This window comes from Nycticebus coucang, chromosome X (assembly GCF_027406575.1).
Source record: "Nycticebus coucang isolate mNycCou1 chromosome X, mNycCou1.pri, whole genome shotgun sequence".
NCBI classification, from domain to species: Eukaryota; Metazoa; Chordata; class Mammalia; order Primates; family Lorisidae; genus Nycticebus; species Nycticebus coucang.
Genome location: NC_069804.1, coordinates 35,445,407 through 35,472,034, shown reverse-complemented (window position 1 = coordinate 35,472,034; position 26,628 = coordinate 35,445,407). Strand labels below are relative to the sequence as shown.

Here is a 26,628-nt window from a genome sequence, read left to right as displayed (position 1 = left end):
CTGGCTTTTAGCGCGGGCGCGGCCAGAGTGCGGTGTGAAGCAGGCGGTGAAGGTCCGTGGCTGGAGAGGCGCAGCTGCTGCCGTCCACTACCCCCTCCGGGCCCGCTGTCTGTGTAGACACATCTTCGCGGCGCGGCGGGAGGCGCGCGGAGCTCCGAGGGAGTGAGTCCCCGCGCTCGGTCTCTCCGGACCCGCCTGGCGTCCTCCCCTCCGGCGGGGCCGGCGGCCGCGGCGCCCGGGCATGGCTTCGGCGGGCAGCGGCATGGAGGAGGTGCGCGTGTCGGTGCTGACCCCGCTGAAGCTGGTGGGGCTGGTGTGCATCTTCCTGGCGCTGTGTCTGGACCTGGGGGCGGTGCTCAGCCCGGCGTGGGTCACCGCTGACCACCAGTACTACCTGTCCCTGTGGGAGTCCTGCAGGAAACCCGCCAGCCTGGACATCTGGCACTGCGACTCCACGCTCAGCAGCGGTGAGGGCCCGGCGCGCCGCGCGCGACCCCTGCCTCCCTCCCCGGACTGCCCCGCGCCCCGCCGGCAGGACGGTCACCGTCTCTCCTCATCCCTCGTGTCCCCAGTCCTCGTCCGTCCCGGCCCTTCGCGGATCCCGGGGCTCCAGCCACTTCCCTGGCTTCCTCCCTTGCCTTCCCCTCTTCCCCTCCCCTCTCCTCCCCATTCCTGGTCACGGAACCTAAAGCAACGTCCCACGCCCTCTCCTTCCTCCCGTGGCCATTCCTCCGGCTCTGGAGTAACACATATGCTATTTTCTGTAATTGTTATCATTTAAGGCGAGAACCATGTGGCTGTGTAAAAAATGCAACGCCTTCCCCACCCCCGTGGGAAAAGAAACCAGCAAAAACGCCCCAACTCCACCAAGATGCTGCGGGTTCTCTGCTCAGTCTTCTCCTCCTTTTCCCTTACTCTCCCGAGGAGGAAATTGCCTAGGTTTACCTCGTAGTACTGTTCACTTTTCTGCCTGGTCTTTTTCACCTTATGTGAGTTTTCCCCCAGTGAGCTTCAATTTGGATTTTATTTTCTTTAATTTTTGAGAGATATGGAGAGTTGGGAGAGAGGTTTATTTTTTTTTTCCCCTTTTTGGGTGACACTGTGGTTGGTTGTGAGTTGCCCTTCTGTCTCTCCCACTCTTTTAAGTGACTCCTCTTTCCTCCAGACATTTCTTTCTCTTTTTCACGAGCTACTCACAGATGCTTGGAAAGTTGTGCTTTATTCAGCCATTCCTGAAAGCTGCAAAGGGATGGGATAGGGATGGAGAAGAAGGTAGCCATTGGGGCTACCAGTCGCAGGACTTTACTGTTTTATTTCCTCCCTGATCATCCAGTTGCCTTCTCCAGCGACCCAGTTATACCCTTAGGGCAGAAATCTGCCAACTTCTGGTTTCTTGCTGCAAAGCCTTCCTCTCTAATCTCGATTTTTCAGCTGCTGGTGTCAGTGCAGAGAAAGGAGAATAAAGGGAAAGGACCTGCCCTTGATTTTCTACACACACGCACACCTGAGAAACTCATTAAATTCCTTCCTGACAGTTTCATGTCTTCTCTGGGACTATTTATAAAGCTTTCCTGGAAAGGTTTCAAGTTCCAACAAAGTTGAAATAGCACAAAAAGCCACAAAAATCAGATTTTCCTTTGTCTTTGGTTTTTCTTATAGGAGAGATTAGTTCACTTGGTTAAGTTTCTGCAGAAAATTTGCTTTTACAAAAGGCTTTTTCTTTGATATTACCCGAAAATTCCCATTAGAGGGTTTCATCTTTGTTGATTAATTCACTGTGGAGGGGACTGGTTGGCAGCAGGAGGTCAACATTTAGGTCCTTTAATTCTTTCAGGGTTGGTTGTTTACAACCGAAGATAAAATAAATCAGCAAAATTCCTTTCTTTGGTAACCAGGGGATCTAAATAAACTTTGTGGAAAATATCTTTTCTTTACTTATTCAATAGAAATGGAAATTTATGTAGGAATGCCAGCTTCTGCATGTATCCTTAGCAACGTGAATCTTTTGCCCCTTTCTGTCTGTCTCTTGAAATAATAGCCCCCTGATTGTATAAAGACTTTTCAGATAGGTTAGAAAAGCCAGCTTTAACTCCCATTGCTTTTCAAGCCAGTATCCTTTTCTCTTGGCCAGGAATGTAGGGAGTGGGGAGAAGCCAGCTCCAGTTTGTTGAGCTCAATGCAGTGTTTGCTAATCTTTTCTTAATTGCCTCTATACCCATTTATCTCAGCTTTTTTTTCCCTTCTAGGAAAGGAAATAGGGAGACATAAACTTAATGCAAATACAGTGGTAATTGGACTCTACAACGTAAAAATCAAAGGCAGGCAGAGTTTTTGAGGTTTTTTTTTCCTCCTGAATTTTATTTTACCCTTATTTTACCCCCTTGCTGAAACCCATACCCCAACATGTATTTGCGTTTGGGTTTCTGAAAATTACCTTTAGGTGTATTTTGCTTAAAAAATAAGTTTCAGTCTAGAAAAAGTAGAATTCGTCAGCAAATGAATAAAAAGTAGAGATGGTTTGTTTGTTAGAGGCTATTTGGAACAAGTTGGTGACTTTCTGTGTGTTGCAATTTGTTCTCCAAGGTGGTGGTGGTGGTGGTGGTGGTGTACAAGGGGGTGGAGGAAAGGAAACAAAACAGAATAGTGCTGTGGTTTCCATTTTACAAAATGTGCTAATTTCTTAAATTGTTAGGCAGACTTAACGCTTCTATCCACCAGTGTTTTGAAAAGGAGGGAAATGCCTGAATCGAAACCAGCAGTGCTTTTCTTGCCTGTTCAGAGGAGAGGCAGCTTTTGTCAGTCTGTTTCCTGTGTGGAGTAGCAGAAAGCAAGGAGGGAAATGTCTTTTCTGAGGATTTGTAAGAGATGTACTTGTCTCTCGAAGTAAATTACCTTGGGAGAAACCACCAAGGACAATTTTACTGAAGGCCTTCACCAGGATCTTTAGAGCTTAATTAAAAACCTTTGTCTTAATTAGAATTAAAACTGCCCTGAAGAGGCAAGCTTGTATTTACACAAGGAAGATTTGAGGAATGCTTTCTACTGATAATAGTATGTCCTACTTAGGCCCAGTTTCTACTGAAAGTTTCCCCTACGCTATTATTTTTCAACTTGCATTTTAATTTTGTACCAAATGTGCATCGTTTGCTGTTCATACCCGTTTTATGGTTTTAAGCTAAAACAGAACCATGCCTCTTGTGTCCTGGTGTATTGAAGGTTGCGTCAGCACTTCTAGTACAAACCAGTAATCCTGTTGTCAGTCAGCCGTAATCCCTTTCTTTGGTGTCCCAATTCAGTGTATGGAGGGCAGCCCAGGCACTCATCTTAAATTTTTAAGTTTTCTAAAAAGACAAATGAGAAAACGGCTAATTGACTATCATTCATGGTGGAAATGGAAATAAAAAATAAAGTATGCTTGTTAGGAAGTTTAGAATATTCAGTACTCACATGGCTGCCGTCCACATAATTTCTTTCTAAGGATCGTTTTCCCCAGTACTGTTTCAGGCAGTCTTTTAATCTTAGATCTTATTAAAATTGTAGTAATGTTTTAGACTTCTGCTTAATCATTTTTAATTTTGATAACTTTATTAAATAATATTCCTAGAATATTGTTAGGATTTCACAGTCATAGCAATTAACAGAGAGAATCCTTAGTGCAAATAGGATTGGCTCAAGTATATACTCTATGGTGATGCCCTAAAATTTACCATCAAATATGCTGGATAAGCTCTAGGGAGATTTTGCATTTCTTCTTTAAAGTTTATAAATATATAACTGTTTCATATAAAGCAGATTGCTTTTTGATGTCTGTATAATTTATTGACTAAGCAAAAAGCAAGGACATACAGATGGCCAAATGAAAATATTTTACTGACAGTAATTTGGAGATATAACAAGTGCATTTATGCATCTTTTTACCCACAAAATGCTTGATAAAATAGTACCTTTTTCAAGGGATACTGTTAACAGAATTCATGTACTGTCCTAAAAATAGCTGCGTTTGTAATGTGAGTCACTTGTAGTTTTGAAATGGCAGTACGCCAGATGCTAATAACAGGTGAATATTATTATTTCCAGTCGACGAGATTCTTTTTAGAAGGTTTTGTATGTAGATAATTTCGTTAAATTTTAGTAAAAGGAAATGACAAGAAAACCTGTGTTAGGAGGTAGTTTAAGATAAAAAGAACTGCCTGAACACCTGCAAATCTTAAAAAATCTGAGATACATTGATTCTACGTTCAGACATGTATCATTTGTAAATATTTTGAATCTGCACCTTATTTTTTCCAGGGAGCATTGTTTGAAATGAGTAGATATTGATGCATGTTTACAAACAGCTCACCAAACCTGGAAATCACTACAGCTGTCCCTCTTCTTGATTGCAGTTTCATTTAACCTACACAGCATAGAGGGATACAAATTAATAGAATACCAGTTAATGCTCAAACTTTCTTAACTAATAAACTAGAGAAAACCACGCATACTTTATATCAAGACTGTCATGGTGATTTTCTTTTAGTATCTTCTTGATTTTCAAGTTCTCTAGATGTACTTTTACAAAGGACATTTTAATTTGTGGCCAGATGTAATTCCTCTTTTGCTCACATTCATAGAAGGATTGTGATCCCCAGGGAGCCAGTTAGATCAGTCTTTGGCAGCTAAGGGATTTGATCAGTGTGGGAAAAGCCTGGCCTTTAATAAAACATTTCACAACAAAACAGAAACAAACAAAGGCATATCTGAAGCATAGATTTTACCTGTTGTCAGGAAATTTCTTGCATGTCTCTGTTTCATGGTACGGCCACTTAGACCATAGATACAGCCAGTGATACTAGACCTATTAGTGGAAGGAGTTGTAGATCTAGAATACATTACCAAAATACCACAGCAGGGACTTCTGACTCTCTTCTGGTTCTGAGGGGTGCCCCTAAATAAGTAAGTAAATACATATATACAATAGCAAACCATATGAGCTATGCTAAATTACAGTATAATCCTATAGTAGGGTAGAGTAGTATTGTAGAGAATACATGTGATTTTGCATTCTAACTGACTTGAACTTGGCCACTTAAAATCATGTGACCTCGTACAACTTAATGTCTTAAAATGGTTTGTCATGACGATTAGATATATGAAAGTACCTGCTTATTAGCATTGTGCTTTTTTATTATATTCAAAAGAACCCAGTGATATTATTTCAACAATTGAGGCCTTTCCCCCCCTTAAGTAGTAAAATATCTCTGCATTGCATAATGAGATACTTTGTTAATTTCAAGTTTAAATTTTGATATGTATTACCTAGCATTTAACAATGCTCTTGGTAGATCGGCATCAGATACCTATTACCCGAAAGTAGCTACCTTTTATTCGGTATTATTATGGGTCAGACACCTCAGTTATTCCCAATATCACAATAAATTTGCAAGGTAGCTAATGTTATCCCTACACATTATTGAGGAGACCAGGCATTTTTGTAAGTTTACCAAGGTCTAAGTTAATCTATACCAGAGACAGATTTTTACCAAGAGTGCTCCATTTCCTAATGGCTGAGGAATTAACTATAACAAAATTCAATAGTTAAAATAACAGCCATTTTATTATGTTCATAGTTCTCTGGGACAGGAATTCAAATAGGACATAATGAGAATGGCTTGTCTCTGATCCAGAATGTCTGGGGCCATAGCTGAGAATAACTTAAATAACTGGAGACTGGAACATCTGGAACTGTAGGATCCTTTTCCAAATGGTTTCACTCATGAGTTTGGCACCTTGGTAGGACAAGCTTTGAGGCTGGACTCAGCTGGGACTCTTGCTGGAGCTCCTACAGGTGGCCCTTCTGGCATTGTATTATCAAGATAGTTGGATCTCTCACAAATGGAGTGGTTTCCTCCAGAGTAAAAGTCATAGGAGAACCAGGCTCTTTCTGAACTAGCCTAGTAAATAAACCACACATCCCTTCGACTACATTCCATTGGTTACAAAGGAGTCATATGGCAAACCAGGATTTAAGGGGAGGAGAATTGGACTCCACCTCTGGATCGACCATTGGCAAGGTCACATTGTAGAAGAGCACGTGGGATAGGAAATGCTATTGGCACATGTTTCTAGCTGCAGTCTTGCTGCAAATTTGGATTCTTTATTGCCTCTGAAGAACAAAGATAATTGTACAGCTTCTGTATTTAAGAGCTTTGAATCAATTATATAAATAATGTCTGGCTAGGACAAAAACTTCCCCCACCAACATATGGCTTTAATGATTGGTCCCTTGTACTCTGGATTTGAGATGAAATGAACTCAAGAACCTACCCTGTCCACAAATAGAGACATGTTTAGTTTACAGTCTCAAATGACCAACGCTCAAACTGATTAAGAATCTGGACCGTTAATCTGCTACTTCATGCTTCATGATAAAAATCTTACTCTTTTTTTTTTTTTTTTCAGAAAGTTTTGAATACATTTGATGAGATGCTTGGTACATGACACACTAAAACATTAACATTCCGTACAGGAGCCAAGTTTTGTAGTGCTAAAGAAGCATTGCAGTTACAGAGTTGTTTTTGTTTGCTTGCTTTTCCTTTGTTTTAATCACAATTCTTCTCTTGATAGTTACCCATATATTGAATCACAGAATCATAACACATTTGAAATAGAAAAGATTTTTAAACAATCTGGTCAAATCACATCGATTGCATGGATAAGAGAAATGAGGCAGGCTGCGATGTTAAAAGACCCAGTAGAGAGGGATCATTTAGCATGGTTGGTTTTCAACATTTTCTATTGCAGATAACTATCTCTTGGTGCTGAAGGTTAATATATGGAATTTTGGATAAAGTGGTTAAGGACCACATGTAACATAACTGCCCACTTTTTGTAAGATTTCTTATCTATGATTTGATTTCACATAGAATCACTATGAGAGAGTATTTTAAGAGTCTTTAAATGGAATCCTATGGATTGATAAATCAGTTAGACTTTAGTTGTTTATTATCATCAAATTTATATTTTTACCATGACCAGTTCATGTTTCTCCAGGATGGGGTACTCTAAAACAATCTCTTAATTTTAAGTTTAAAAATAATTCCAAAAGTGTATAGATAACTGCCATGTAAGTTTCTTAAATTGATTAAATGAATATAAGTTTTCATTCAACAAGTTGTTATTGCAGTCTGACTTTATTTAAAATAATTTTTCAAAACATATTGATTTTTCTTAAAACAGAATCTTTTTTTTTTGGAGATATGTTGCCGGGCGTCACAGCATAACAGCAACCTCAAACTCTTGGGCTTAAACCATTCTCTTGCCTCAGCCTCCCAAGTAGCTGGGACTATAGGCACCTGCCATAACGCCCAGCTATTTTTGTTGTTGTTGTTGTTACAGTTATCATTGTTGTTTAGGTGGCCTGGGCCGGGTTTGAACCCACCAGCCTTGGTGTATGTGGCTGGTGCCGAGCCTTAAAACAGAATCTTAACCTCACACATTTAAGGCACTGACAGCTAAATATTATCAATGTTTACAAACTGTTAGATCAGTTCTCAAGAGAATTCAACAGGGCTACCTTCCCTTAACCTTTTTGCTTCTAGGTTGGTGTGAGATTTTGTGAAATACCAATTTTCTATTCTGTTCCAATCTTTCTTTTGGCATTATAGGCTCCTGTTTAAACAAAAATACACGGGGACATCTGTGGTCTCCCAAAGAACCAGGAAAAAATATTTGGATCATCTTTGTCTCTGTCAATGTACTAAGGGTTGTGAAGTTTAAAGTGATAGTTTAATGAGGCATGTTTCAAGGTAATGTCACAAATTTTAATACTGTTTAAAAAATGTCTGTTTATTGGGCCAAAAAAATTAAAAAAAATTAGAAGTTGGGACCCCTGAATCACCTGTTCTCTGTACATAAAAAAAGACACCCACAAATAACTCTAAAATTTTCATCAAAGAGGATTTTATTTATTTTAGGTCCCTAAACCAAATATTCACCAGAACTCTGACATAGTGCTCTATAGATGAAACCTATAGTTTATTCCTAATACTTCTAGATGATTTAGAGAAAGAAATGATGTCTCTCCTCCAGATTCCTATCTTGTTACATATATACACAATGAGTTAACTTCATTGAAACATATTCATTGATTTTTCTAGAAAGGGGTAAATATTATCCTGGTACAAATTTAGCCAGTGACTCTGTGCCAGGCACTGTGGTAGGTGGTGAGAGGTGATGAATGAAACAAATGGTGTCTTTTCAACAAATTAATGAAATAAATGTACAAAATCCCATAAAGAAGGAAACAGAAGTTTTACTTCTGCAGAGGGCTATAAGAAAGAAGGAGGTGGCACTACCTTACCAATTTAATCCCTCCACATTTACTGAAGGAGTATCTTAAAACTGATTGTGGGTGGCTGTCTGGATGTCTTCCTGCTACCCTTTGACTATTCTTAGCTGCCCTAAACCCATCACAAAAACTTTTTAGTTGCTTAGAGGAAGGTCACCTACTTCTAATCCTAGTGTGGGTTTTCTTCTTCCTGCTTTTCCAAATAATCAAGTTTTCCAAATAGTAGCCTTTTTAGGTTTTCTTCTCAAAGAGTGAAAAAGGAAAAATGTTCAGTATAACTCATCACAACTTTATAGAAATGCCGTGATTAGAAATGATTAATGAGAAATACCAGTACCCATTAGGTAATATTAGTTACCATAAAATGTTAATGGAATCTTAAGGGGTAAGAAACAGTAGGAGGTGATAGTCTTTCTTTTTGTTTAAATACTGAAACTTGTTTTAATAGTAAAGCTTTTTTCTAAGTACTGTATACAATTGTTTCATTCGGGGGAAAACACCCATATGTTATTGTTTTTATATTATAAATTACATTTCATTTATATTATAAATTGAATTTTTCTAAGGTAATATTCTGTGAAGCAGCTAAAATGTCCCTTTATTTGGTCAAGCAACAACTATGCATATTCTTCCTACATCACAGAACAACTCCAAGGTTTTCAACAAAATTATCATGGGTTGAAAACTAGTAACCTCTCTGGCACTTTTGGACAACTACGATTTTCCATGCACTTTGGTCATTGGAGTTATTGCATCACTTATTTGGATGGTTACCTGGTGTTGTTTTTGTAGTTTAAAATCAGGTTGGCACTGTACTTTTGAAACAGTCTTTATTGCTGCAACATGATTAACATGGGTATCTAAAGTCGCTGCTTTACTTTGTGTAACACGGTACACATGGTGTCTATATTGTTTGCCATTTTATTACAGACAAATAATTATTTGCCTTAAATATTTGTTTGCACGTGAAAAATGTCAGTTTCGATATCAGTTTGAAAAGAAGAGGTAGCCATTTTAAGTATTGAAATTAGAATCCACTTTTTTGCGACTGCCTTCATTTGTGTCTACATCATGAAAGGGTGTAAAATTAATGTAGGTCAGAATGCAACTTAACCAAGAGAGCAAAGTTTAAACTGCTTCAGTAACAGGTTCAATTTTTACTTCCTTTGCCACATGCAGATTACCTTTAAAATAAAGTTAAGCATATCATTTGATGTTAATACTTTCGGAAGTAGTTAGGCTGTTTATAGTTCTACACATACACACACACACACACACAAAAAAAAAACAGCACCGTTTTGACTTATTTTTTATATATGACAATATGGCCTTTCTGTCCAGACTCAGAAGTATTTAGCATTAATCTTTAAAAATCTATTTAGTTACATTTGATGAAAATAATTAAATGTCAGAATTCTCACAAAGTGAGCTAGTTGGGAAAAAGATATGATGCATTTGAAATGTTGTTCTTTATCTGAGCTTTTTTCTCTTGAACAAATCCTAACTATCCCAGTATTTCCATTCCTTCTTTCCTTCTTACCTTCTTACTCTTCTTCTTGCCTTCTTCCCCTCATTTCCTTCCTTCCTTCCTTCCTTCCTTCCTTTCTTTTCTCTCCTTTCTTTTTCTTCCCTCCTTTCCTCTTTTTCTAGAGACAGGGTCTTACACTGTTGCATAGGTTGGAATGAATTTATATAATGATCATATAGCTCACTGTATGTAACTTGGAACTCGTGAGCTCCTACAGTCCTCCTGCCTCTACAGACACACACCACCACACCCAGCCCTGTAATTTCTTTCTTTCTTTTTTTTTTGAGACAGAGTCTTAACTTGTCACCCTCAGTAGAGTGCTATGGCGTCACAGCTCACAGTTCACAGCAACCTCAAACTCTTGGGCTCAAGTCCCAGTCTTGTCTCTGGGACTACAGGTACCTGCCACAACACCCGGCTATTTTTTTTTTTTTTTTTTTAAAGACAGGGTCTCGCTCTGGCTCAGGCTGGTCTGAATCCACCTGCTTCAGCTTCCCGGAGTGCTAGGATTATAGGCATGATCCACCATGGTTGACCAGCCCTCTAATTCTTGATGATGGAATGGGATTGGCAATTATTTATTTAACTGTGTAAGTTCTTGCCAATATAATTAATTTAAATATTTTGCTGTATGTATGTCCTACAAGTAAATAAGGGTATTTAGAAAAAACAAATGTTTGCCAAGAATGAGTGAACAGGATCTAATCTATTTAGGAGAATTTCTGGATAATTTACAAGGAGCTGTGTTAAGATAAGTTACATACATCATTTTGGTTAATATAATTTCCTTTTGGAGAGCATCAAAACTGAAAATACAAGTGCCAGTCTGATAATTTTGAATGTGATTATAAAAGTTTTCAAAAATGAGTGTTTTAATTTGCGATGAGAATTGTAGAAAAGTGAGGATAGGCCACTAAGACTATAGAATACATTTAGAGAAATAATACCCATACAAACAGCAGGACCATGCATTTATAAGGTTAAAATTTTGCTTCTTCATTGCTTTTTAATTATATCTAATTTCTAAAGGATTCTAAAAGAAGTAGAATTATGTACTCAGGGATTTACTTACAGTACAACTAATCCCAGCATACAAATAATACCTGTAGGGGTAAATAAATTAGCCAGTGTTTGACAAGTTAAAAGTTTCAAAATGAATTGGGTGAAGGCAGAAAGCTTTAAGAGAATAAGCATTCTTCAAATGGGCAGTGATAATTTGGCCTGTAGAATTTTCATAATTCAGTGGTGATTTCAGACCAGTCTAATGTATTAAACTGCTAAAGTCAGTCAGCACAATTCTGCAGAATACTGAAACATTTATAGACATCGAAAACTGTGATGCCAGCTAATAAGAAGACCTTGAAAGAGGACTTGAATTTAATTCCTGAGTTGCAAATTAATGTCAGACTTGATATTACAATATAAGGACTGCTAGATTTTTAGCTTATAACTACAGGAGAAAATATAGCATTATCTATATATATTTTCCTATTATTTTCTAGCATATTTTCTTTTTTTCTGTTAGACAAAGCACTAACAGAGAAGCATATACTTATCTTGTGCTTGGACTACCCTAGGTGTAGTTCTAATTCCTCCCAGAGTGTCACTGTGGCAATTTTGCAAAAATAGTCTGGAGAGAGCCTGACATTATAATATGGCAGCCTCATTTCAGGTTTCATTTCTAGATCTAAAACATGCCTTCAGCCCATTTGAGCCCTCATGGGTTTATGGACCAAGGATGTACCTTATTTCTTTAAAATTGACCATCACCTGTTCTCTCAGGTCTTAGAAACTAAACTCAGATTTCCAATCAGCTGGCCTGACATTGAACAATAGCAGTTTTAACTGTGCAAAGCATGCAGTTTGTAGAAGAGCACTATGGCCATTGATGTTCTGTGGGGCTTGGCTTATGTCCACAGTTACTCTACATTTATAGAAATGTAGGAAACTAATACAGAGTCATAAGTCTCTAAGGACTGTTAACACTTTATCTGACTAAACACTATGAGGGATATAATTGGAGAACTAAGACTAATAGGGAAATCAGTCATAAATGATATTGAGAACTCTCATAACTGATTATGAGAACTTAAAATACATGACTTTTTTGAAGCCCCAGCTCAAAACTGAAAATTTTATGACATTTTGTTTTGCAAACACAATGTGGGATAGCGAGTATTTGTGTCATACATACCTTTTAATGGAAAAATCATTAGGGTAAGACAAGTTTTCTGGTCACTTATTATAATATTACTATAAACTGAGCAAGTCCTATAGTATGTAATAAAACATTTTATATGTATATATTCTTAACAAATCTAGCATTGGACTTGGTTAGCAAGTAAATACCTATTTACATATGTAAACACAAAGCCTACCCTATTATTTTAATGATATCTATAAAATAGTTATCTATAGCATATGCTTTTTTACTCCCTGTATCTCAGTCTTATTCAGCAAGAGAGAGGAAAATGGTAACAGGCCAATCTACGTGGTCCCTGAGTTTAGTTCACTGGCCAGATTATTTGGACAATGGATTATAGTTAAAAAGACACAAAGCCACAAGCCCTGTTCACAGCTCTAAAATGCCCATGCTGAACCTTGAAAAGCACCCTAGGCCTCCTTGACTGTAGTGGCCATATCTAACCACTTTTCAGCTTTCTGGTTGAGGTTCAACTAGTCAGCAATTTAAAGTTTTGGTTCTGGGCAACTGGCCTGAGTGAATCATTCCAAATGGATATGATGACAACAATTCTAAAACTTGGCACCATCCACCAGGGATATAGTCTGAATAATCTACTCTGAGCCCCAGGTTTTGGCCAGGACAGTGGTAGTTACGACTTATTTCTAGTCTCTCTTAAAAAATAAAATGGCTTTTCTGTTTGAGCAGACATCCCTCTGGTTGTGGGCCAAAGGGAAGGGTAGCAGTATCACAGCAGTGGTAATGCTAATGATATTTCTTGTTGACTTTACATCTAGAGTAAACTCTCATTGGCAACAATCTTAGTACTGAAAGTAAACATAGGACGTTTAGGAGAAAATCCAGAACTGGTTGGGTTTATCTTCTTTTCAGAAGTATTTCCTGTGCTACAAGAGGTTCCTTTCCTAATTAAGTCCTAGTCCCTTTTGATAACCTTTATTCTCCTAGAGCCTTCTCATCTTACATTTTTGTTTTCCATATGAAATAGAGTATTGCTATTTTGAGGAAATATAAGGTGCAAGTAGGATTTTTGTAGCTATATTGGATAAGTATCACTTTGCACTCCTGTATTACTCATTTATCAAGTTGACTTCATTGTGTGTTTGTATTGTTTGAGAGGCCTTTACCTAGAAAAACAAAGTCAACATTTGAAAATGGAATATAAAGCATATACCTGGGGTCAGCAAATAGCAACCCAGTGTGACAGGGTCAAAACCAACCTATCGAATGTTTTTGTGGATAGAGTTTTATTGGATCACAGCCATGCTCACTTGTTTGCATGATGTCTGTGGCTGTTTTCACACTACAGGGCCCTGTTAAGGTGCAAAAGAGACCATGACTCACAGAGCTGAAAATATTTATTATCTGGGCCTTATGAGGAAAGTTTACCTATTTTGTTTATAAAATGCCAAACCAACATGTGCATTTTAGCTATTCTTTGAGGATATTTAAAATACAGAAAAATGATCAAAATTAATTCCTGTGTGGTTTTGTGCTGAAAGTGAAAACAATCAAATGTGTAACATTTTATGCACATTAGTCTATATGAAAGCTGATCAAGAGAAAGCAGTCCATTGAACTTTCATTTCTGAATTCTTTTTTTTTCAGGGAGATGTGCTCTCATTATGTTGCTCTGGGTTGTCTCAAATGCCTGGTGTCAAGTTCTCTCACCTTGGCCTCCCAGAGTGCTAGGATTACAGGCATAAACCACCATGCCTAGCTATTTTAGGATACTTCATGATGGAATATAAAATAATTTGAGCACAGTTGTTAAAAGTAATAATCATTTTATTCAGCCTAGGCTCTCTTAATCAAACTCTCCGGAATTTGATGAATGGATGGATGGAGGGATTTTGTTCTTTTCTTTGTACCCCAAACACTTTGATGTAACTAAACATTTTTTATTCAAAAATTTCAACTTACATATTACAGAAAGATTTCCATTATGAAGTGCAAAATAATTGTGTTATGTCTAAACTTTTCTGAAGAAATGTAGAAACTTCCAGATATAAGAATTATTCTTTTGGCTTTTTAATTCAAACCTAAATACTATTATGGAATAACAAAAGCCATGGTATGCCTATCCTTTTAATTGCTAGTTGAAAGCCTGATATACTTTAATTTGAAGTTGAATGGCTTTGTTACGAATAGATGGCATAAAAATGCTCTTCACTTTCTTTAATTCATCTTTATATTTTAAGAGGTGTAGATTTGTTCTGTTTTTCCTCTTGTTTGTTTTCTGATTTCAGTGCAAGTTCTAGTTGAGCACCTATAAAACATTCAGAATTTCTTAGGAGGAGAGGATATGGGAAAGGATGCTTGAGGCAGGGATATACAGTGTAAATAAGAGAAGAAAATCTTTGGGTGGGATGGCTTTCTCTGCTTATCCTTTATCTACTGCAGCAAAATGTGCACTTTGAAAGCTTCCTGGAGGGATTATTTCAGAGGAAAGCATCAAAATATAATGAGTTCTGGACTTTGGGTAGAATCCATTGCAGTTTAACCATAGATTGAAATCTATTTGCATTTGCTGCACGTGCATTGAACTGAGGGCCAGAAGAGACAGCCCAGGGCTTTTAAACAGCCACCACTGAAGAGTGCTCCACTTCATAGAATCATTTTATATGATGTTTCCTAAACTATTTAGTACTTTCACAGGTTCACTTTGTTCTCCTTAGAGAACATTGTACCCTTCTTATGAATGGAAAATGGACCCATTTTCTGTCATACTATTTCTTCATATTTATTTTATAAGAACTGACAACTGAATTTCAATGAGACTTACATGTCTAAGTGTATAAGGCCTGCATATAGTAGGTGTTCAACACACAGTTGCTGTTTCTGTGGATGAATGAAGACAGGAGCTGATTAGTCATGTTGAGTCCATTCTGGCTCCCTAGGAATACTTAATTTCAGAAACCATCCCTGCAATGGTAAAATACAACAGCGAAATTAGAATGAAATTTTTTTAAAAAGCAGGAAAAATCAAACAGCATATCCTCCTGATGCTAATATGCCCAGAGGTTGTTTTAGTGGAGAGGGGAGAGGCAAATAAAAATCTAGGGATTTTTATGTGGTGAAGGAAGGCTTGCCAAGATGAAACAGCCATAAAAAAGAATATGCTATTGTCACACACAGCAACATGGATAAAAATGAGAGACTTAAAAGCCAAACCCAAAAGAGTTCATTCCCTTTATAATGAAGTTTAAGAACTGGCAAAACTCAGCTAATTTATGGTGACATGTACTCTGTAGCCTGGGTGGCAAGTTATTGACCAAGAAAGGGCACAAAAGAACCTTCTGGGAAATGTCCTAAGTCTTAATGTGGATGTATAAATATCTATAAAAACCCATCAACTTCTCTACTTTCTATACATAAGATTCGTGAACTTTATAGCTCACTAAAAACTTAAATTATAATAATATTGAAAATAGGTCATGGGGGGGCACTCAATTTAACATGAATACTTAATAGAGTCTTAGAGGAAAACCTGGTAAACCCCTGGTCTAAAAACTGCTGAACTTAGCAAAGCAGACTCTTCTGAATAAGGATATTTATATTAATTTTTTGTTGTGAAACATTTTAAACTCCAAAGGATGCTTAGTATGCAGTAAAATCACATCTATTGAGCCATAGCAAGGTGAAGGCTACAGAGCACAGTTCTGTTGATTCTTTGAAGACTTCTGAAAAGCCATGCCTTTCTTCTTTTTTTTCCAGATTGGCAGATCGCTACTCTGGCTTTACTCTTAGGCGGTGCTGCCATCATTCTCATTGCATTCCTGGTGGGTTTGATTTCTATCTGCGTGGGATCTCGAAGGCGCTTCTACAGACCTGTTGCTGTCATGCTTTTTGCAGCAGGTAAATAGATTCATTACTTTCAAATGGGTATTAAAGTTTCATGAGCCTTTCTACCATCCTCCCTTCTCATGTTTGCTGTAAATTGAGAAGCATTTCTTATATTTTAAGGTAAATTGCTTAAACTTTATCCTATTATCAGTTTTCAGTATGTTAAACATTTTCTAGAACACACTGGCAACTTCTAAACCTCTAAAACATGAATAAATAATACTTCTTGACAGGGATATTATCTTAGGAATTGCAGCAGATGTATTTCCCAAGTCTTTCTTTATATCTAGTTGTTTTTTTTCCTTTTTACTGCCCCCTTGCTGATCTTAAGACAACATTATATTTTCTGATACGGAACTGAAAAATCATTCCAAAGTATGTACCTTTAAAAGCATACATCTTTTTGGAACTAACCTTAGTTATGCTGAAAAATCGTGACATACAAGTTGAATCATCAGATGAGTCAATTATATGAAGTCAGTTGTATATTCATTAATTTAACAATCAATTTATGAAGCACAACTTGGATTAAAATATCAACCAATATCAACTAAAAGACAGGGAGCTATTTAGAAAAGAGGCTTACAGACTAAAAGTTCAGTATGTGATTTGATGTGAGTTTGAATTTTCATTTATAAGAAAGCATTTGAATATATTGTTCTTTTTGACTCTAACTGAAATATTCTGTGGTGCCTTCAATTTACCCTGTCAGTCATATCTGATTTGAAGACTGCAAAATAAGCCCCTGTGACTGTCAGTAATGAAGACACTGACAAAACGGTCTAGGCTGTTGGATGGATTTTTAAAAGCTGTTTAAAGATTGGAATAGATGAAATTTCTCAGGATTTAAAGATAGTTTGAACTAGAAATGTAAAATGAGAAGTGTTCTGCTGCCCCCCACTGTTTCTGTTCATCTTCTTATATCCATAAAGACTGGTCAGAATGTAGGTGTCATATAAATAAAGATCCAAAGGGCTGAAGGAATCCGAAAGTACATCTAATTCAAATCTTAAAGTGATTTGCTTAAGATCACATGGTAGTTTCTGGCAGTTCTGGGGCTAGGGGACTTCTGAATCTTAAAACGAGTGGTTCATGCATGACTGATTTCCCTCACTCATTCATGCAGTTTGTCTATTATGGGCTAAAACTTATAGGTATTAAACCACTTATAAAACTGGCCAAAGTGTCATCACAAATATTTTCTGATAGATTAGAAAACATGGTTTCAAAACATACTTTGAAGGCTTAGGCAGTGACCTTAGTATCATTGTTTTATTGCTCTCGTGTGTAATAAACATCTCTATTGTGAATGATTTAGTACAAAATGAAGATTCCCTTAAAGATTCCATTATATTCTCTAGTTTATTTCTTGGTTCATGGATTTACTATGGTTCTTTTTCTATTTTTAGAATGAAATAACTTAGGCATTTTAGTTGTAGTATGTTTGTCTTTGCGCCTAGAATTTAACACAGTGATTAATCAATTATAATACAATTTTTTGATAAATTATTCTGAAATGATACGTCATTCTTTAGAACTATAATTCTGTTTTGAGTAATTTTTGTAATATATAGATATTTCTCATTTTGTGATGGTATAGGGATGTTCTATAATAAAAAGGTTTATTATAAATATCCAATATTATTGTGCGTATTTAATAGTTAAGGACTATTTTATTTAGTCCTTCACTTAGTATATAATAAAATATATAGAATCTATAAAGAAATCCACTGTTTGTACCATCTATTATAAACATGCTTAGAATAAAGATTTCCAGGTTTTGTTCTAAAAAAAAAAAAATCTGTATATTCTCAGGATAGCAAAATTTATGAAAATGTGAAAGTATTGTTTGTAACAGAAGATATATTATAAATGAACATAAGTTAAATGTAATGGGCTCCACCAAAATAAAGATTTTGATTGAAGTTTAACTACCACAAATATTAGTAAATTACAAAATAACAAAAGGAACGTCTGTCTGCAGCAAAATTTATATAGTTTGTTTTATCCACTGAGACTGAAAATGAACATTATACTGCTACATTTAAAAAATTTACATGGGCTGAGATTTAATTTTACTCATTTTCTTTTGATGCCTTGATTATGGAAAGTTATTTTGAAATAACCATTAGGTTAGCGTTAAATTTGCATATAAGCAAGGTAAAACTTACTGGTTATTTATAACATGTCATGAAAAGGTTTCTCTCTTCCATTTGGAAAAGCCACTTGTTGCCTATAGCTAATTTCTGGAAAAGCTGTTCATTGCACATAATAATCCATTATCAATGGGTGTAAGATTAGCGAAGTTGGAAAATCTGCCTACTTGAAACAATGGTAACTAAAGTTATGGTTGTTTATTTTGCTTGCTTCTTAGTAAACATACTTATTCCAGTGGTTGGCTTATCTCATTTGTAATTTAGTGACTCGTTGTAAATATGTATTTGGGGCCATTTCCCCTTTTGCTTATTTTGGTCTACTTTAAAATAGACTATATTTTTCCATATGTATCTTGGAGCTCACACACATAGATCATGAGATATATCTCAGCAAAGAAATATTTTTTTTTCTTCTGAGACTTGCACATAAAATAGACACATCACTACCACTTGGAAACATCTCTATCTGGGGCTACATACTTAATTCATTCAGTACCATGTGCTGTGCCTGGTTCTCATAGATAATAGTTTTTGAATGAATGATGGAAAGATGGCTAAGGCATGTGTCTCATAATCTGGTGGGGAAAAGCAGGCATGTAAACAACTGACTAACTGTAATTCTTTTTTTTTTTTCATTTCTCTCTTTGAGACTTAGAAGCAGCATTTTTTATATAATGTTAGGACCAAAACAGCTCATATAAGTAATAATTATAAAAATGGTATTTTATTTATTTACATTCTCAATTTGTTTATTTAACAAATATGTTGAACACCTATCCAGGGGTCCTCAAACTTTTTAAACAGGGGGCCAGTTCACTGTCCTTCAGACCGTTGGAGGGCCGGACTATAGTTTAAAAAAAAACTATGAACAAATTCCTATGCACACTGCACATATCTTATTCTGAAGTAAAAAAAAAAAAAACGGAAACAAATACAATCACACCGTCACATGTGGCCCGTGGGCCATAGTTTGAGGACCCCTGAATGCTGTGCAAGTATACTATTGGTGTTAGAAAATATACTCTAAGGGTTTTTACTGAAAACTGATGATTAAGTCTTATAAAGATGTCAAACACATTTTAAAGATTTTTTTTTGTCTTTTTTTCTCTAAGGTCTTTTATTTAGGGTGGGCCTGCTACCTGCTTAAATAGTTATTAGAAGAGCTAAGAACTAGCCATCATATCATCACTGCAACCCTTTTAAACATTGTCCTATTTCCCACAACTCTCTTTCTCATCAGTTCTAGGAGTCTACATTTCAGAATTAGATATTTTATATAACAATATAAAACATAATTAACTGAGCATCTATCATCTGCTGCACTTCTAGAACTTACCATATGTATGTGATCTCTGATATAATAATCTTAAAGTTAGGTATTTATTTTCTCCATATTATCAACAAAGAAACAGGCTCAGAAAGGGTAAGTAATATCTCAGGGTTATCCAATTAGTAAGTTGCAGACCCAGGCTTTAACTCTACCTGACTTGAAAGCCCAAATAAGGATTCACAGTCATCTTTACTTGGGTACATATCACTTGTAGAAAACAAGAGCAGAATCAGTCTTGAATTTGAATTCAGCTTCCAACTATGGACTGCAGTTGGAGTCCATCCTGTAACTTCAGTTACTTCATTTCTCAGGAGCAATACCTGAAGGAAGTCAGCAACTTGACATGTCATAAAAAACACAAACTGAGGCCAGGGCAGCATGACTGAACCAAAGCACTTAAGGAAATCTGTGCACATTTCCAGTATAGTTGACTGCAGCGTATTTCTTGGGTGTGTAACGGACAATGATAGATAATACAAGGCATGATTCTGATAACTGGCATCCACTTCTCTTTACTGAAGAGTTGGTAAAATCAGAGGGATTACCTCTTTCAGAGTTCTCTCTTCTTTTATTGTCTGGTTTTAAACTGTCTGCAGGTCATTTTTGTGCCCCATAGGGACTTAGGGTCAGTGTTTTCTTTTTCTCTCCAGGCCTTTCAAACAAATTGCAGAGCATTCTCAGTCTTTCATAATTCATATTTAAATAACAGAATCCCTGTTGATTGCATTATTAAGGATGCTTCCTTTCTGTTACATCTGCAAAAAGCCTCCTCTAAATGATTCTTTTTTTTTTTTGTAGAGACAGAGTCTCACTGTACCGCCCTCGGGTAGAGTGCCGTGGCGTCACACGGCTCACAGCAACCTCCAGCTCTTGGGCTTACGCTATTCTCTTGCCTCAGCCTCCCGAGTAGCTGGGACTACAGGCACCCGCCACAACGCCCAGCTATTTGTTGCAGTTTGGCCGAGGCTGGGTTTGAACCCGCCACCTTCGGCATATGGGGCCGGCGCCCTACTCACTGAGCCACAGGCGCCGCCCCTAAATGATTCTTTATCCAGAATGGTGATCTGGTAGGGGAGGTCTTGTAACAGACTTCAATCTCTGATCTCTGATCTCTACCTCTGATTAGAGGCTTGATTTTTTTTTTTCAGCTCTCATCACCATCCTTTAAGCCACAGTGAGAACAAGATGGCCAGAACCATTTCAAGTCTAGATTTTGGCAGAAAACTCAGTGTCCAGCTTAGTTTTTAAACTAAAAGGGAGTTTTTCTGTTCACAAACCTTTAGATTCCATGTTTCTTTCCAGGTACCAATTTTGAACTACTCTTTGGCTGGAACCATTTACGAATTACTGCCCGATAATGATGTCATACTACTACTACTTAGTAAAGATTAAATTTTTAAAAAGAAAGCACAAAAATTGATAGTTTTGTATTAACCTAGTGGTTTTCAAATGGTGTGCCATGCGTGAGAGGTTCTTAGGTGTGCCACGAACTTTTAAAGATAATTAAATTATTTTCAAAAGAAGTTCAAACCATAGTAAGTATATTCTTTTTTTCACTCTTTTTTTTTTTTTTTTTTTTTTTTGGTTTTTGGCCGGGGCTAGGTTTGAACCCACCACCTCCGGCATATGGGACCGGCGCCCTACTCCTTGAGCCACAGGCGCCGCCCTTTTTCACTCTTTTTTTAATCAACATAATTTAAGTGTGCCACAGAAGTTTAACTGTAGGTTCAAGTGATAAAAAACAGTGAAAAACACTGTATTAACCATTTGTGGCCAAATGTTTTTGTTCTCCAAATCATTGTTTTCCTTTATGTCAATTCTATATTCAGGGACCTGGCTAATTTAAATTATCTCCTAAGTCTGCACCTTCTTTTCATACTCTGCCATTATTGCCTTAGTTGAGGCCATAGCTCTTCCTTAAGTAGAGCATCTCTGTTCCCAAATTTGGTCTTCTCCTTCGTTGTTTTATTTTCCTTTGGTAATATCTGACTTTTTATCCCTGTGACTTACTCCTTTCTCTTTCTGAGCCTCTGTTTAAAATGAGAGGTGTGGACTAGATGAGAGGAAATGAATGAAGGCAATTTTGAATTAGAGTCCTGTAAGCAAAGACATTAAAGTAGGACTTTCTGGAATAGTGGGCCAAGTTAGATGGTACTGTGAGGCAACACCGACAAAGAAAGCACATTTCCATCATAGGCTGACAAATTTCATTAGTAGAAATGAGTTCAAATTCCCTCATTCCTCAAGAACACAAATAACAAGAATTTTAGTTGGCATTGGGTTCACACTATTCTTAGGGAGTTATTTAGAGGTTTAGCTTAACCAGTACTACTTGCCAAAAAAGTGGTGATTTTGTATGTATTTGTAAGATAAGACTCACTATGTTGTGTGCTCATATAAATTATATTGTACTAATTATTTCACCATAAGTTATTATAACTAATTATTGGCAGGTTATTAACAGGGTAATTCTTACCATATTGTGAAAAAATGTTTAAACAGAAAAGTTAATATTTTAAAGTATGCTACCTAGAATAAGTAATACTTTAAATTTTTTGGCTTTTGTGTTTATTTGGTTAAAAATTAACTCTCACACATAGATATTTATATGTCATTTTATTTCCTGTAAAGAACATTTTCTAATTTTAATTTGCTTCTCTTTCAGTTGTTTTACAGGTTTGCAGCCTGGTTCTTTACCCAATCAAGTTCATTGAAACTGTGAGCTTGAAAATTTACCACGAGTTCAACTGGGGTTACGGCCTGGCCTGGGGTGCGACTATATTTTCATTTGGGGGTGCCATCCTTTATTGTCTGAACCCTAAGAACTATGAAGACTACTACTAGAGCCAATAGTCTCAAATTAAAAAACAACCACCATCCAACAAAAGGATTATGTCTGCATCTTTTCTAACTTGCTGTTTTCTAAAACACTTGTGGAGCATCAAACAGTTTGCTCAGTTGATTTAATATCCTTTGCCATTTGGCTGTCAACATCATAACCAGCTTTTACATCCATTTTAGGGACCTGCACAAATTAAGAGAGCCGATTAGACGTAGGCAAATGCTGCAAATTTCCAATATGTTCATGTCATTTTTCTTGACAAGTGAAGGGTCTATATGACAGCAACCATTGTGAGAAACTAGTTGGAATGAGAATTGCCTGAATCTCCTTTTGCCTGCAGGGGAGCAGCTGGCATAAGCAGCATTTAGAAGTTCCTTTGCCCTGACAAAGATTCCACTGTTAGAGCCCTTATCGCCTGCTTATCTCCCCCAATGACTATATTGGCTATTGGTTATTTGCTTGAATGAGCCCTTGAAGAGTGAACTGCCCTTCAGCATCTCACGAGAGTTGTGAATGTAACTAGTTCATGGTACACATTCCACCTTTAAGAATACTCTTTTTAATGGGAGGTTATGCTTTGGCAGTCAGCATCTCCCTGGGAAGGGAGTCAAGCCTTAGAGACATGTGCTTTTCATTATGTGGTTAAAAATTGTGCCTCAGCTCTATCTAGAATGGGGGAAAATTGAGGGTCTCTGTTTTCCTTGGGGCAACTAGAAAGAAACATGCATGAGTTGCTTTGGTACCCTTTAAATCATTTACCAAACATTGCAGCAAACAATTGTGCATATGTAACAAGCTTAAATGTTTTTATAGAAGGTGAACCATTAGTATAAATGGTAATAAGTTGTTCCCTAACCCTCCACATACATTTGCCTATTACATATAAAATTAATATTTGCTCTAGTGAAGTGGTTTGAACACTAACCTTGTATACGTTGTTAAGAGGCTTAGATTGGTATTCACACTTACCGTACAAAAGTACGGTATCTTAAAGCTTTTGCTCTATATTCTCTACTGTGTCACTGGAAAGTGTTAATAGAATTGCGTAAGAAGAAAATTGAAATGATGTTATTCTGAAAATTAATGATTCTTCTGTAAGCTCTGTAGTTCAAAAGAGAGTAGCAATTAGGATGATCATTTTGTGTAAAATTCATTAAAATAGAAGGCTGCTATTTTTTGCAAGTATTTTAAATGTCTTCATTTTTTTAAAAGGAATAGTGATAGATTTATATAAATGTCTAAATGTCTCAAATAGAGGAATAGAATTCATTTGATTATCACCTGGTCCTCTGAAGTTAACTGATGGGCTGATTTGTACACACAATTATGATAGATTTAGGTTAAGGGAATCACTGACTATTCAAATGGAAGAAAGTATCAAGAATAGGGAATAAGTTTGCACCTAATCTCACACTGCAAACTTCTGTTAATTTTGTTTAGTATACAAACTTGGATAGTTTAATTATAAACATATTTTTGTATCAAATATACAGTTCTAATATAAAAGTTATAAATAATTATTTTTGTTAATGAAGACACTAAAACAGTATGTTCTGGTTTTGGCCCTCTTGCAGAAGAAACATTGGAAAAATCATTTAAAATGTACCTATGTGTTACTGTATTGCAAAATCTGTTAAGAGCAGGACCATTATCAATGGTATTTAATGATTTGCTTTACCTCCCAAAGCAGAGTTCTGCTTTCAGCTTGTCTTAAGAATGGTTGCCAAAAACAACAGCCAAAACAAAACTATTATTCAAATGTAAAAAAGCCTGCTTATCTTATGAATTTTCTGTAGAATCACAAATATGAAGTACCAGGTTTATTTTTATTTTACCAATGATAGACAAAATTGATGAAATACATCAGAGAGAAACTTTTATGAAAGTATACAGTGCTATAAAGAATCCTAAGAAACCATGAGTGGAAATTTTTCAGAAAGTGATTAGTATTATAGACGATTTTAAAGCAACTTTCTCGAGAAATAGTAAAATCTGGGGCAGCCTGTATTGCAGTTAATTGTGTATTATCAGAACAGCATGAGAAATATGATATTTGGATAGAGATTTGGGCAACTAAACACTATTATGAGAAGATCTCTTTATTACTGAATAATGAAAGAGCAGTACTTGGTGCTGACATCAATGAGGCACTTTTCTTGGTCCTAGTGGAGGAGGATGCAGTGTGCTGTTAAGCCAGTATCATATCTTGAGTCTTATCAAGTTCTTATTCTCTGTCAATATGACAAGCTGGAAAGTGACAAAATATGTTCTAGGTTGAGGCACACGTATTTGCAGTTTACTTAAAAGTAGATTTCTTACATAACTTTTTTCCCTTCCCAGTAAAGAGCCCTGTGCTATATTTCTACCATCACTAGTACTTGGAAGTGTTTCATTACTAACAAACTGAGTACAACATGAATATTTTTGTTCATCCAAAATACTATTTTTGTCTATCAGAATAAACACAAGTAAAATGTTCACCTACATTAGCATTACATCTTGCAGCTTTAGGTTTGTTTGATGTTTTCTTAAGCAAAATTGTTAGCCACAAACCCACTGTTTATCGTTGAGAGATATATATACTCACACACATACAGCATAAAGTACTCAGCAGGGCTAGTTATTCGGATTTCTTGCACAACTATTTAGCTTTTTGTAAGTTCAACATGTAAATTTTAAAGACATAAATATAGAGAGACTTATGTGTTTGAAATATAAATGATATATATGGATTAGCATGTACCTATATATTATTAAACATGCAATGAATTGACTGGTGAGTGACGTCTAATTGTACGGCTAGCAATGTAATTTATTCAGACTGTATTTTTGTACAGAGCAGCGCACACTAACCTATGCCTCTGTGTCCTCTTTAATGCCTAAAACTGTGCCTAGAAATCTCATCTGTCTTAAGAAATAAAATATACTTCATGCTGTTTATGCTATGAGTTTCTCTACTGCTATTCTATATTTATTATTTTTGAATATATGACATGTTTACTACTTAAGTATGAATTCGTGGTATTCTGGTTATTTTTTTAACAGTCATCTGGGAGAAAACCCTGTTTATCACTCTGGTGATTTTGAGTTTGCAGTTTCATGATCAATTGTTCATTTCATGATTTTTGTAGTTGACATGAAGTTATCTATGTGGAAAAATAAAAATAAAAGTGGTTTCACTGATAATGGCTCGACTTTGTGTCTTCTCTACTGGGTAAACACTTCAGACAAAGCTTCTAACTTATATGTCTTCATTTTATTTCCTTTAAAATATATGTTAGAAAACTGCTTAAAATGACGTACTCACTTTTTACAAAGAAGGCAAAAGCATCCACTGGAAAAGATATTCATTGTTTTCAAAACATTAAAGCTGAGTTGTGTGAACAGTGGTAAAAGAAAGAAATGCTATTAAATATCTTTTAACTTTCTTTTAAAACACAGATGGGAGTTGAGGTGCAGGCTACCATATTTTCCTACTTCCGAATCAGTTGAAACAAGTAGGGGAAGGGTTTGATACTACTGTCTTTTGGTTTTTGTGTAGTTTTCGGTGTTTGCAGAGTATGTTAAAAGCAGGTTTGTCTGCATTTTCTCTCTTTTTTAATTAGAAACTAAAAATTCAGTGTGCATGTGTGCACATGCATGTATGTGAAGAAATTGATAAAAGGCCAAATTTACATCACCCTTTGATGTGTTTAAATGGTGAGTATACTTGCAAAGCAATTTAAATCAGACGTAATAAAATTCACTTGTGCATATGATAGAAAAAAAAAATTTTTTTTTTTAAGACAGTCTCACCTTGTTGCCCCCTGGTAGACTGCTGTGACATTATAGCTCACAGCAACCTCAGACACTTGGGCTCAAGCCATTCTCTTGCTTCAGCCTCCCGAGTAGCTGGGACTACAGGTGCCGTCACAATGCCCAGCTATTTTTACAGACAGGGTTTCGCTCTAGCTCAGGCTGGTCTCTAACCTGTGAGCTCAGGCAATCTGCCCACCTCAGCCTCCCAGAGTGCTGGGATTACAGGCATGAGCCCCCGCAACTGGCCTAGAAAATTTTCTTGATGCTATAAGTAGAACCATAGGCAATTGAGCAAACATTTTCATGTTGATAAAATCAGTTTGAATATAAAGTACATATATTTATCATGGATTTTTTTTTCTTCTCATATAAACCTTCCAGTTTTGAGAGCTTCACAGTATAGTTTTGGCCAAGAAAATACTGTAAATCAACTGTAAGCCTGTGATAAATTTAATATCACATTTTCAAAAGTATAGATATTTAAGTTATAGATACTATCATTTTCATAGTTTTCCTGTCATTTTAAAAATTATCATCTTCAGTGGTGTTATTCTTATTTGATGAAATAGCAAAATTCATTTGATATATTACATTTTCAT

The 26,628-nt window shown here is 36.4% G+C and overlaps 1 protein-coding gene across 1 annotated transcript; it reads left to right on the top strand.

The window, feature by feature from the left end:
* Positions 1-25,411, top strand: TMEM47 (transmembrane protein 47). The gene is made up of 3 exons (XM_053580438.1): positions 1-467; positions 15,775-15,915; positions 22,055-25,411. The coding sequence occupies exons 1-3, from the start codon at positions 242-244 to the stop codon at positions 22,231-22,233; spliced, it is 546 nt and encodes a 181-aa protein (XP_053436413.1). The 5' UTR covers positions 1-241; the 3' UTR covers positions 22,234-25,411.
* Positions 25,412-26,628: the final 1,217 nt, after the last annotated feature.